Source organism: Cajanus cajan, chromosome 5 (genome assembly GCF_000230855.2).
Source record: "Cajanus cajan strain Asha chromosome 5, NIPB_CcT2T_4, whole genome shotgun sequence".
Classification (NCBI taxonomy): Eukaryota; Viridiplantae; Streptophyta; class Magnoliopsida; order Fabales; family Fabaceae; genus Cajanus; species Cajanus cajan.
This window is the reverse complement of record NC_138521.1, coordinates 5,772,698-5,786,111: the sequence shown is the minus strand read 5'-3', so window position 1 is coordinate 5,786,111 and position 13,414 is coordinate 5,772,698. Positions and strand designations below refer to the sequence as shown.

Below are 13,414 nucleotides of genomic sequence, written 5' to 3'. Positions count from 1 at the left end.
GCAACTCCTCTGACCCCGGATATGATGCCTTCAACAACCAAATCACACCCAATCTTATCCATCCTGTAATCTTTGATGATTCTGATCCTATACAACCCCCAAATACACAAAACCAGTCTCCCATACAACTGTTGCCTTCCCCAAATGAACCAGATCAAACTCTGATTCGCAGATCTAGCAGAGATGTGAATCCACCAGGATACTTATCTGATTATCATTGCTACAATGCAACCGATAACAAACAAACTTTATACCCTATCCAAAAATTCATAGATTACTCCAAGCTCTCCACAACACACACCCATTACATCTGCCAAATTTCCGCAAATCATGAACCTCAAACCTATAAACAGGCCATAAAATTCCCTCATTGGAAACAAGCTATCGAAGATGAACTCGCTGCCATGGAGATGAACAACACATGGTCCATCACTCATCTACCAAATGATAAAAAGCCAATAAGTTGCAAGTGGTTGTTCAACTAAAACTCAACTCTGATGGAACTGTAGCCAAACACAAGGCTCGGCTGGTTGCTCGCGGCTTCACTCAACAATATGGTCTTGATTTCCAGGAGACATTTTCACCTGTGGCCAAGATCACGACCTTGAGGCTACTCTTATCACTTGCTGCATCCCAACATTGGAATCTAGCCCAACTAGATGTTAATAATGCTTTTCTCAATGGCCACTTAGATGAGGAAATTTTTATGCAAATCCCTCCAGGATACAGCCATGACATCATTCCCACATCTGCTGCCCCTTTGGTATGCAAATTAAACAGGTCAATATATGGCTTGAAACAGGCATCTAGAAGCTGGTTTGCCAAATTCAGCACCACACTAATTTCTCAAGGTTTCAAACAATCAAAGTTTGATTACACTTTGTTCACCAAGGGAACAAGTAGAAAGAGGGGCACTCAAGTTAATTCATGTCAGAAATCATCATCAGTTGGCCGACATATTCACCAAGACATTGCCTCGCAATGCTTTTCTCAGCATCTTGTCCAAGCTGGGTATTGAAAACATTTTTCTCCCATCTTGAAGGGGGGTATTGGATTAGTTAGTGTTATATTACAGCTGATAACAGGTCACTGATATATATTACCTATTATTACAAGTCACTGATATACATGTATATATATAGTTATACACCTTCACTGGTACAGAATGCAATATCAGTAATATTCACAATATTCTTCTTGTTCTTTCAATTCTATCATGCTGCTATATTCAATAAGTTTAAAATTTAAGTTTTTCATTTAAAAATATAAAAAATTATTATTTTTATCTCTCAAATGTCATTACTAAATCTATTAAATAAAAGTTACATATTATTAAATTTGTCGCTCAAAATTTCATTAATCTTTATAGACAAAACTTGTAAGTTTATTCAAAGATATTTATGTTGTATTTAGCTCTTATTACAATGTATGTTTTTAAATGAATTATCATTATGATTAGACTTAAAAAATATGTTTATATCTTATAAATAAGTTAGGTTATTTTTTTAAAACAATATATTTATTCTCTCCTCAAAAAAAAATATTTATTCTTTACTTCTATATTAATGTTAAATTATACAAAATAGCTCTTAAAACAAGTTTGTTGGCCAAATCAGATTTTTATATAAGTGAAAAATAATTCTCACTTTATAAACTAATTTTGTAAGATTAAGTTAGACTTTTAATAAATTTTTAAAAGAGTTGAGAATTTATTAAAAGTAAATGTAAGTTTAAAAACTTACACCAAATTATATACTTTCAATATTTTCTTTATAATACAAATTTAATTGATTCAACAATTGAGTTATATGATATTTTACTCAAGATCATGCATATCAAATTTTACATGATTATAAAATTATTTAATAATTGATTACGTTACTTTATTTTAATGCATAATATAACATTTATATACAAATATCCATATTAAATAATATATTTAAAAAAGTTTAAATTATATAAAATTTGATATACTTGATCTCGAATATAATACCACATAATTCAATGATTAGATCACTTAAATTTACATTATATAAAAAGTTATTGAATGTATAAGATTTGGTGTGAGTTTATAAACTTACACTTGGTGTTAATGGATCCTGATTCTTTTAAAACAGTACCAAAATTTATATTTTAACGATTATTAATTGTTCTTTGGTCGATCAAAGTATCTACAAATATCTAATTTTGTAAATTTCACACACGATATATCTGGTTCTCCACTTAAGAAAAATTGTTAAAGGTACTATATCAGTTACTAATATAACCAAAATAATATGTATAAATGATAAATAATTCTTATTTAATAAATTAATTTTGTAATATTAAGTTAGATATTCAAACTTATTTTCTTAAAATAATGAATATTTAAATAATATCAAGTTTAAACCTTACAAAGTGTAACTTCACCTAACCAACTTTTACTCCTATTCACTCTAATTCTTCTCTTGTAAAAAAAAAAAAAAGAACTTTTCTCCCATGATAATGTCCCAAGAGTTTCTTATTTTTTATATCAAACAAATGATCCACTAATTTATCTAAAAAGTAAATGATTTATATTATTTTTTTTCCATGAACCGAATATTATCTAGCAAGTAATATCTAACTATCAAAATGAAATATATATGAAAAAATAAATAATTATTTAATATTGTAAAATGGTAGTTAAAAGCAGCGAAGAAGACACGTTAACCCGACCCTGATACTTCTAGAAGAACATACTAAACGACGACGTGGTGAATTTCTTGGATTGTTATGATGGAAACGAAGAAAGTATGATTGTGAGTAGTGAGAGATATGAATGATCATTATCAATGTCCCATCAGGAGCAAGCCGTAGTGTCCCTTCTCTCCCAGCTCGCCCTTTCCTTCGACGGCGCCGTTTTGGGCTTCGCCTTGGCCTACGCCGCCGTCCGCACCCTCTTCAAATTCACCGCCACTTCCACCGCCCTACGCAAGCTCCGCCACGCCCCTTCCCTCTCCGTCTCCGACCTCCGATCCCTCCTCGCCGACTCTAACTCTCACGACGGTCAGATTGTAATTGCCCGCGGCACCGTCGATGCCAAGTCCGCCGTCGACGGCTCCTGGAAAACGCTCAGACCCGGTGTCCTCGTTTCGCGCGAGTCCGGCGATAAAGGCGTTATTCTTCAAAGAACCCAAACGGTAACCTCTCATTTTTTTTACCTTTTTTTTTTTTTTTATTTTGCTCGAGATTGTTGAATTTTTTGAGGTTAATGCGCGGTTAAACAGGGGATTGTGTTAGGGTCTGATTCGAATTTTGTTAAGTGGTTGTTTAAGTATTTGGAACTGGAGTCAATGTGTAATTTGAATTTAGGTCGGTATAATGTGGGAAGTGAAAAGAGGAAAGTGAAAAAGTGGAAGTTGTTCTGGAACGAAAATCATTTCACTCTTGGTTCAGAACAAAAATATGTGAAGGTGGAAATGGAAAGTAAAACTGGGCTTAGAGTATTGTTTTTTTTTTTTTTAATGCAAGGGAATTACAATGATACCAGAGTTTGAACATGATTATTTTAGTTGTAGCATGTGTTTATTTTTATGTTTTAAAGCGGGTTGAATTCCATTCCAATATTTTCTTTCTTTTACACTGTTTGGAAAGAGGGAAGTGGAAGAGAAGGAATACAAGTGTGGAGAAGTTGAATTTCGGGTTAATTGCATTGCAAAGTGAGACAACGGAAAGACAAATCCTGCTTTCTGATGCATGTTGAATTGAATGCAAACCTTCTCTCAGATTGGATTGACGTTCAATGTGATGAAACAGTGAATCAAACACACCATTAATTGTTTCCCAATTCCCACCCTCAAAGCATGCTAAACATCAATCCTTCTCTCACGGATCGTTGGTGTTTAGCATTTCTAAAAAATGGCTTCAATGACTTTTAAACACGCCATGCCATTACTTTCATCAACTCAACCAAAGCCCTTAGTGTGTTGATTTTCCATTTGTAAAACATATTGCTTTTCTGTTTGTATGTTTGGGAATTCATGCCAAGATAAACAGACACACTGTTAATCTACAATGACAAACAGCTCACCCACTGCTTTGTTGATTGTTTTGTCTTTTCAGTGGGCATAGTGTCAATGAACCTTTGCTGTTTTTGAGTTTGTTTATTTTTCAGTGGCACTAATCTCAAGAGATTTGGCTTATCCATAATAAAGAGATACAATTTAGTGGATAAATTCATGGTTGAAATTCTGATAAATGTTAACATACATGTATAACAAACCACAAGTTTGTTAAAATCTAACTGTTGTAATAATCAATAATTATGACCACACTTCATTATCTAATGTACATTTCCCTCGCTTTAGTGAAGCTAAATCCAATCTCCAGAGTTCAGATTGTAACCTTTAGACTTACCTTTTTGTTTTATGGATAGGTGTATATTTTGATGTTTAGGTTATAAGATTTTTGGAGTAGAGGACTAATTTATTTAATTTCATTTTTTGTGTTGACAGTGTATATACAATGAATGGAAGGGCTTATTTGGATGGACTTCTGATCTTCGAGCCATATTTGCAAGATCTTGGAGACAGCAAGAGTCTACCTCCTTAAGGAAGGTAATGAATGCATGACTTTGATACATGTTGAGGTTCATAATATATAAAAAAATCTTGATATAATCTTGTCAATTGATTTTCATTCCATGTGATAAAATTTGAGAGCAGTAGATATAATTGAGTAGGATAAAGAATCAACATATTTGACAACAAAGATATCCTAGTGTTATTTTATATCCATAATTAATTAGTAATTTATATCTATACTTTTATACTAATTATAAAGGGGATATCCCCTTTTACCGTACAAAAATTTTGGACTATTTTGTCATTATAACTGTTGTGATTCAGGAATTGTGTGTCTTGTTGTACACACACCAATCTTATTTATAGAGTGAATACAAATATACAATAAATGATAGAGATACTAATATCTTATATTATGGAAATTAATCTAATTATATTCCTAATTGATAGTGAGGATAATAACCATAATATATGTATCCACAATATCAGTAATATATTCACAATATCTGTAACACTCCCCCTCAAGCTGGAGCATATATATCATATGCACCAAGCTTGTTACAAATATAATCAACCCGAGGCCCTTTAAGAGATTTTGTGAACACATCTGCTAACTAGTCATCGGAGGCGGCCCGAGGCAGCGGTTGGAGGCGGCGACCGGAGGCGGCTATCGAAAGCGGCAGTCGGAGTTGGCGACTGGAAGCGGCGGTCGGAGGCAGCGATCGGAGTCGGCGGCCACCTAAAGCGACGGTCAGAGTCGGTGACTAGAAGCAGCGGTCGGAGTCAGCGACCGGAAGTGGCGGTCGGAGTTGGCGACCGGATGCGGCGGTCGAAGGCGGCGACCGGAAGCGACTAGAGGCAGCGGTCGGCGGCGCGGCGACCAGAGGCAGCGGTTGCCGGCGCGGCGACCCGAGGCAGCGACCAGTGGCAGCGGTGTGACGACCCAAGGTGGCAGTCAGTAGCGCGGCAACCGACGGCACGACGACCGGAGGTTGCAGTTGGAGGTAGCAACCAAAGGCGGCAGTCGGCGGTGCAACGACTGGAGGCAGCAGCCGCCGGCGCAGCGGCTGTCGGCAGCCGGAGGTGGCAGCGAGGGCCTTTGCAAGAAGAGAGAAAAAATATATTCTAAAAGAAAAGAACCTAAGCTCTAGATACCATATTGTGATTCAAGAATTGTGTGTCTTGTTGTACACACACCAATCTTATTTATAGAGTGAATACAATAAATGATAGAGATACTAATCTCTTATATTATGGAAATTAATCTAATCATATCCCTAATTGATAGTGAGGATAATAACCATAATATATGTATCCACAATATCTGTAATATATTCACAATATCTGTAACAATAACTACCTCTTTTATTTATTTTTTATTTAGTTTTTTTTTTCTTCCTCCTATATATCACACTTCTCATACACTTATAAGTAATTATATATTGTATTTTTTTTATAAAAAAAAATAGAGGCAGGGGTGCCTCTTTTCCACTAGTTTCAATAATTATAATTGTGCTCCATGGATATGCTTCATCTGAGCATAACCTAGGTTAGTAAAAACAGCCCTGCGTTTTGAACAGGATCTACTTTCAGTTGCAATGGCTAGAAGGTGAGCTAATTAATAGTGTTGGAGGGACTTAAAGTTGTATTTCTTGTAGATAGCTGCCTATTTAAGCTTATGGTGTGTTTGGATGAAGAATTTTACAAATTCAAGGAATTTTAAATTCTTGGTATTTGAATTACTTTGATTTCATTTTCTATCATTCTTAAAATATTTTGTTTGGATAAGTCAATTCAAATTTATCAAATTTTAAATTATTAGGTTGGATATGATAATTTGATCTCACCATTGTAAAATTGATTTTAAAAATATATTTATATGTTGAGAATTTTTAAATTAAATTTTATAAAAATAAATATTAGCAAATTTTTAAATATTTAATAATTTTAAAAAATTAATATTATATAATATTTAATAATCTTAAAAATATTTTTGAATATTTAATAATTAAAAACATGAAGAGATAAGAGATAAGATAAAATATATAAGTAAAATAAGAAGAAGAAAAAATATGAGGAATTTCAAATTCTTACTTTTTTGGGAGAGTTTGAAATTCTACTATTTCAAAGAATTTCACAAATGCTTGAATTTCAAATTCCTTATAAATTCTTCATCCAAACAAGGTATTTCACCTAAAAGAATTTGAAATTCTTCAAATAAATGAATTACTCCATTTAAATTCTCCATCCAAACACGTTATTATGCTTTGCTAACGGTGATTTTTGATCACCAAGTTATACCTTTTTTTATTTTTATTTTTTTATGGTTATTTGAGAGAATAGTAGTTTATCCTGGATGGCAGAGTAATAACTACAAAATCATGTAATAGCAGATTGTGGAGTGGTCACTATACTGAAGATAGTTAATAGTTAATACTTATACAATGCAAACAACTTTTAATTTACATAGTAGAAACTCAATACTAAAAAAGTACTCAAAACATAAGTTATTTCACCATAAATACAGTAAGTCACATCTCAAAGACGCATACCATAACGAATAGTTATTTTTAATTTATAAAAGTTGTTTGCGGCAGTTAACAAATGCCCTGTTTCACCACCTCTGTTTTTGAGCTGCAATACTAAGGTTGGAGTTGTAAAGAGATAGTAATGTTAATTCCCTGTTGCCACCACCGCCCCCAGAAAATGAGGATAGCAATGTTTTTTAATATATTAAATTGTCCAATTGTTTTAGATTGAAAATTTAAATTACAAGAGTTAAGAAAATAGCAGTCAGTAGCTGTGATGCTCTTCCACAGTGTGATGTGGCACTATAATTTGCTATTGGCTATTCTGTCTGAAAGGATTATGAAATGTCTTTGCTTTTTCTTTTGTTTATTCATCTTTAGTCTTTATTTGCTATTGGCTATTCTGTCAGAAAGGATTATGTTAGATACTCTAAAATATTTTAAGATACAATAATGATAGTATGATCTTATTTTTTAGATATTCTAACAATATTTTTGTTGTAGGTGCCTTTTGTTCTTATCGATATTGGACAGAGACCAAATAGTGAATATGTTGTTGTCAACATGGATGGCTCAAGACATCCGTTGCCTCTGACAACAGTTTATCATAAATTGCAACCAATAAATGCTTCTCCTTATACTTTCTTGCAAGCACTTTTTGGGCATGAATATCCGGTGAGTTGATATTCTCATTTGCTTATCTGAAGTGGATAGCATATTGTTGAGATATGTTCGAGCTAAATGATTGTACTATTTCACTCTTCAATTAATTTATTTTGGAGTTTTGCATCTGTGGCTGTCTCTTGTGAAATTGTAGATCTCTGGTATATCACATTTGCTGAAATGTTATCATATGATGTTTCTTTTCTGCAGGTTGGACTACTAGATGAAGAGAAAATTCTTCCTTTGGGGAAGGATATTACTGCTGTTGGAGTTTGCAGCTTAAAAAATGGAATTGCTGAAATTAAGTCATGCAAAGATCTACCATATTTTCTGTAAGTTTCTTTTTGTTGAAATTAATTATCATATTGTTAAATCAAGATAAATTCCAGACCATTTTGTATTTTTATAACCCTTGGTTTAGCTGTGGGAATTTTTTTCATTTGAATTTTGATGGTAGCATAATAATTCTATTCCTTTTCTATACCTTTAGTGTCCACTTTCCAGTAGGGATAGATTCATTGGGAAACATCAGTTTACTGGTAGAATGATTATGGCTATTTTGATGTTATAATTTACATTGGTGACCATGAATGGAGAGTTGGGATCTAAGGATATGTGGTTTTAATCAAACTTGCTTGAATTTTAATGTCAGCTTGAGGTTCTGTTTTGTGAAGTATAAATTGCTTTTGATAAAGGATCCTATGATAAGTCTATATCTTTGTAAATCTATAATCTATAACTATAATACAGGGGATTGGACTTTTTCGTGTACACATTTTTTTTGTCTAATTTTACCCTTATAACTATAATTCCTAAATCACAATTTTTTATTCTTTCTTGTAAATTCCACCCCATAACCACCAATACCCTTCAATTAACCACTTCCTATTTTATATATATATATATATATATATATATATATATTATTTTTTATAATTTTTTTTTATATTTTTAAAAGAGAGGCACGAAGTGACACCTTTTCTCCTAGTATTAATAGATGATTCAGTGAATCAGCGTGTAGAAGTGCTGCTTATGGCAATTGTCATCTCTTGTAGGTCTGACTTGAGTAAAGATCAGATGATAGTAGATCTTTCCATCAAAACGAAAGTACTGTTTTGGGGTGGTATTGCTCTTGGTTCAATGTCAGTTGGGATCCTTAGTTATGCCGTTGTGAGGTACGCTGGTTTGGCTAACCTGTCCATTTACTATCTTGTTGATAATTTTGGGTCGTTGGAGTTGAATTGAAGGCAATTAAACGTTGCTCGTTTTCAGGAACTGGAATAAGTGGAAACAGTGGAAGCAACACAGGCAGCTCCAGCAACAGAGGCAAGCGGTGAGAGATGTTGAACCTCAGGTGGATGAGGAGATTGAAGATGTTCCAGATGGACAATTATGTGTTATATGCCTAATGAGGAGAAGGCGTTCTGTCTTCATCCCCTGTGGTCATCTTGTGTGTTGCCAAGGCTGTGCCATATCAGTTGAACGTGAAGTGGCACCCAAGTGTCCTGTTTGTCGTCAGGAGATTCGAGATTCAGTGCGTATTTATGAATCTTGAACAAACTCAGGCTGATTGTTCTGTTCATTGGGGCAGGAAACTTTTGTGCCTGCTAATGAGAAGGATGTTTGCCTTTTATTTAGATAAAATCTGGACTACGGAGTTTTAGGGAAATCTTTCCCTGTGATCATATTACTTTTATCAGGGGTAGATATTTGAATATGGCTTAAATAGGTTGGTCGAGGTTAATTCGTAGCCTCCTAACTTTTCATTGTCAGGTTTTTTTGGGGGAAACCTTCCAGGATTTTCCAATTTTCTTAGTTGCAGTGTACATAAAAAATTCGCCAAACGTATAGAATGAACTCCGAAATGTTCTTATGCAGGTGGTATTTTTACTATTACTCTTGTATATAACTTACAGCTTAAAGTTACGCGTAATCACAGGAATACGCTTGTAAATCCTACGGTAAAAATTAAAAACTGAAGCGGGTAGGTATGCAGTCGGCCTGTGGTTTGTTTAGTGAGACTTTTGCTCTTTCATTGGCAGATGTTAGGGTTTTCATTGATTTGAGAATTTTTTTAGTTTTTAACTTCTGGTTATAAAAATGTCGCTTTATTTTTATTATCTAGTATAATTTTGAAAACAAAATAGAAATAAGATGATATATTTATAATTAAAAGTGAGTATAGAAATTGAAAATAAAATATTTTTTCATATTAAAGAAGTCCTTAACTTTTATCTTTTGCGGTTGAAGACACATGTTTAGTTCTGCCTGAAGAGAAGGTTCAAGATCTGCCTTTTCAAGTTCATATAAAAGTGTGCAAATTGATATGCTCCAAGTGCAATGTGTGTTGCTAATGATCAAGATCTAACTTAAGACGTGTAACTGAAGTATAAGAGATGCTAAACTCTGAAACAGCACTATCTTCTTAACAGTTACCAATCATTTCAAAGCACACAACAGACGAAATAATTTGCATCGCTCTTTATGTTACAAAAAGTTCTATAATCAAGAATTTGACATGGAGGAGAAATTTGGCAGTGAAAAAGTTTTAAGAACTTTGAATACCTACGCTACCTTTCCCCTCTCAAACTTGTTTACTGTTAACCTTCAATGGACAACCCCTCCCTCACTAAAACTTACATTGTACTCCAAGTTATGGTTCATCATGATGTGAATGTTGAACTCTGATCATTCCCATCAAGCTTCCACAAAGTACAGAAAGAAACAGGTTGACCTTTCCACCATAGTCCCACACTAGCATTCTCATCTTCCACTTTCATCTCCCAATTATTATCATACTTCCTCAACAAAGCTCTTCCGCCATCTATTGCATCCTCTCCAAATACTTCCCCAACGAACCCCACTTCCTTCATTCTCGCGCACCATTTTTCCTTCCCTTCATTCATCGCACGAAGGTTTGTCAAAGCCTTCGCAGCCTCACCTTCCATCACCCTCCTTTCATCACTCTCACGACCCTTGAACGCCGCACTTGTTGAGTCCAAAAATCTCCACAAGTACTCGACTCTCCGAGAGAATCCAGTGGCAAAATCCCCACAACAATTGCAACAACATTCCATGTTGTTGTCACTTAGTATCACCCCTTTGGGCTCCATGTTCCTCAACACTTTCAGAAACTCACTCCTCTCATCAGGAGTGTGGTGATTTAACTGATGCAATCTAAACTGTGCACACACAACAAAGATCTCATCCGGGGAGGTGTCAACACTTTGAGCATTCAGTGTCTGTAATGAACAATTATCAAGCCTGTTTATCTGCAAGTTAACGTTCATGAACTGAGCAAAACCAAGTAGGCTAGAAGAGAAGTTATCACCAGGAGGACCAATAGAAAATGGTGTGTCAATGTAATTTTGATCATTATTTTCAGTGGAGGAAGCAGTGACCACAGTGAGGCGAACCAGTGGAGGAGGTCCACCAGGTCTGCGACTCAAGGCCTCTAGAAGCGTTGGCCATTGCATGCCATGAGATACTCCAATTTCAAGGATGTGAAGGGTGCGTGAGTTATTTGGGTCTTCACCAAGAACTTGAAGGATGGAAGCATTTGCTATGTTGTTAGGAAAGGAAAACCACGGGCTAACCTCATAGAACTTGAGTAGTGACTTTTGGAAGAACCTAGGCTCAGTTGATGCAAAAGTTATGGACCCTGAAGTGGTAACAGATGTAGTAGAAGATGATAGATGTTGTGTCAGTGCTTTAAGGCCATGTGCTGCGAGCCTGTGGTTAGCATCACCAGTAGGTGATGCTAGCTCATGGAGGACATACAAGAGGTGTTGAACACGGTTCACGTTTCCACCAGTTATGGCTGCAGCACAAGGGTTAAGCAACTGTTCAGCCCACCGACCTTCCTTGTTGTTGCAGTTGTTTCCTACACCCTTTGCTCCACCTTTCTTGTTGCCACCAGATTTTCTAACTGCTTCTCCATTTTCTGCTTCATTATTCATTGGACGGCTCTTGATTTTCTTATGCTTGTGGCTTTGTGATGGTTTGAGACTTGACTCATCAGTGGCACTTCTTTTCTTGGCCAAGTCAGAAAGTGGTAGGTTGTTGGAGCCACAAGGCTCAAGGGGTGTGCTAGTATCAATGTTGGTGGCATTAGGGGAATTGGTGTTGGCATCAGTTTGGTAGTGGCTGGTTATGTCTTCATCCCACAACTGATACTCTTGGATGTCACTGGAGTTATATGGATCATCCAAGAATGGTGGAAGTGGAAAAAAAGAAACAGGACCTTCAAACCAGTCCAGAGTGTGATCTGATGTTGAGTTTGGTTCCATGATCATTGTAATGGAATTAAGGGAGTGTTGTGAGAGATATCGAGCAAAGATTGAAAAGGGTTTGGAGAGCTTAGTAGTGTTGGATCATTGACCAAACAGGAGGAGGGTATATAGTATAGTATACGACATATCAACTAGAAACTTTTTCAATTTTCATTAGTTTTTTCCTAAGAATTATTTAATATGGCATGGTGTGGTGATGCTCTTCCTAGTGGTGACAATTGAGGGAATTTTCTAATTGTTTGTGTGCTGTTGGTTTGGAGGATGTGATGTTTTATTGAGGTTTAATATAGTTTGCATAGGCAACTAGGAGACGATAATGCCTCTTCTTTATGTTGGGTGGTTAACTTGTTCTTTTGTATTATATTGGAGATTGAAATCTGCTTACTGTTTAGGATTTATTTGAGGAATTTCAATGTGGGTTTGAGGAACGTGATAGGTTCTTTCAAAACTTTGGCCGGCACACACTATTTGACTATTGAAAATTCCTGAAAAGTTTCTATCTGGCAAGGCCTTAGCAACTTTTTGTGCTCTATTTTGTTGTTAATAGGTTTCTTTTCATTTTTTTAATCATTTATTCCAGAGTAAGAAAATGGGTATAAGATACGAAATTAATTAACATTTCTATTTTTTTTCTTATGATTTAATTTTTTTAACCATTTATGGATTAATTAGTGACAGTCTCCTATTTTTAGTTTCTTTCAGTCAAAACTCTGCATGATATAAAGCTGTGTATTTTTTATTTTTTATTTTTATATTATTGTCCGATATTGAATTAAAATCCTGTTTGATAAATATAATAATTTTTATTTTAAATGTTATATGACATGTTGAACTTCGCAAGTATAAATTCTTTTATGTTATCAAATATATTAAATTTAAATTTATCATACATGTAGCTGTCCATATCTTATTGCAGTCTGGTAGCTAAAAAATATTAATTATTCCCTAAAAAGACGATTTGGCGTAAATAACAAGAGCCTGATGCCGTGTTATAAGTAACACTCTAAATTAAAATAAAGTATCCCATTTGAAAAATATTACAATAAGACAAATCCTTTACACAGGAAACAAAATAATAATTACATAAAAAGTTAACTAATGCTAATATTCACATACACAGTGGCAAGACCTTCGTTAATGGAGCGATTTAATAAATAAATTAAAAATTAATAAGAATTACTATTATCAGATAAATGTATAAATATTAAAATCGTGTAAAATTTCAATAACATAATTAAATAAACTAGATATCTGGAATAAACTATCAATTTAGCATTTGAAATGTTGTCCTCTTTCTCTTATATAGTTATCAAAATAATAAACTAACATAAGTAATTTTCTATTGAATTTACATTAATTTAGTTATTGAATTGGTATATCTTATTAA

The 13,414-nt window shown here is 34.4% G+C and overlaps 2 protein-coding genes across 2 annotated transcripts; one reads left to right on the top strand and one right to left on the bottom strand.

The window, feature by feature from the left end:
- The first annotated feature begins 2,726 nt into the window (after nucleotides 1–2,726).
- On the top strand, nucleotides 2,727–9,612 carry SPL2 (E3 Ubiquitin ligase family protein). The gene is made up of 6 exons (XM_020376608.3): nucleotides 2,727–3,161; nucleotides 4,476–4,577; nucleotides 7,577–7,747; nucleotides 7,946–8,067; nucleotides 8,791–8,910; nucleotides 9,008–9,612. The coding sequence occupies exons 1-6, from the start codon at nucleotides 2,814–2,816 to the stop codon at nucleotides 9,288–9,290; spliced, it is 1,146 nt and encodes a 381-aa protein (XP_020232197.1). The 5' UTR covers nucleotides 2,727–2,813; the 3' UTR covers nucleotides 9,291–9,612.
- A 341-nt stretch (nucleotides 9,613–9,953) lies between these two features.
- LOC109812608 (GRAS family transcription factor) lies at nucleotides 9,954–12,496 on the bottom strand. The gene has a single exon (XM_020376600.3). The coding sequence runs from the start codon at nucleotides 12,028–12,030 to the stop codon at nucleotides 10,399–10,401; it is 1,632 nt and encodes a 543-aa protein (XP_020232189.1). The 5' UTR covers nucleotides 12,031–12,496; the 3' UTR covers nucleotides 9,954–10,398.
- Nucleotides 12,497–13,414: the final 918 nt, after the last annotated feature.

Bases quoted from the DNA above. Each gene is read 5' to 3' on its own strand.
- SPL2 (XM_020376608.3), top strand. From the start codon at position 2,814: ATGTCCCATCAGGAGCAAGCCGTAGTGTCCCTTCTCTCCCAGCTCGCC. The intron at 4,578-7,576 runs GTAATGAATGCA...TTTTTGTTGTAG, and splicing joins AGTCTACCTCCTTAAGGAAG to GTGCCTTTTGTTCTTATCGA. The intron at 8,911-9,007 runs GTACGCTGGTTT...GCTCGTTTTCAG, and splicing joins CTTAGTTATGCCGTTGTGAG to GAACTGGAATAAGTGGAAAC.
- LOC109812608 (XM_020376600.3), bottom strand. From the start codon at position 12,030: ATGATCATGGAACCAAACTCAACATCAGATCACACTCTGGACTGGTTT.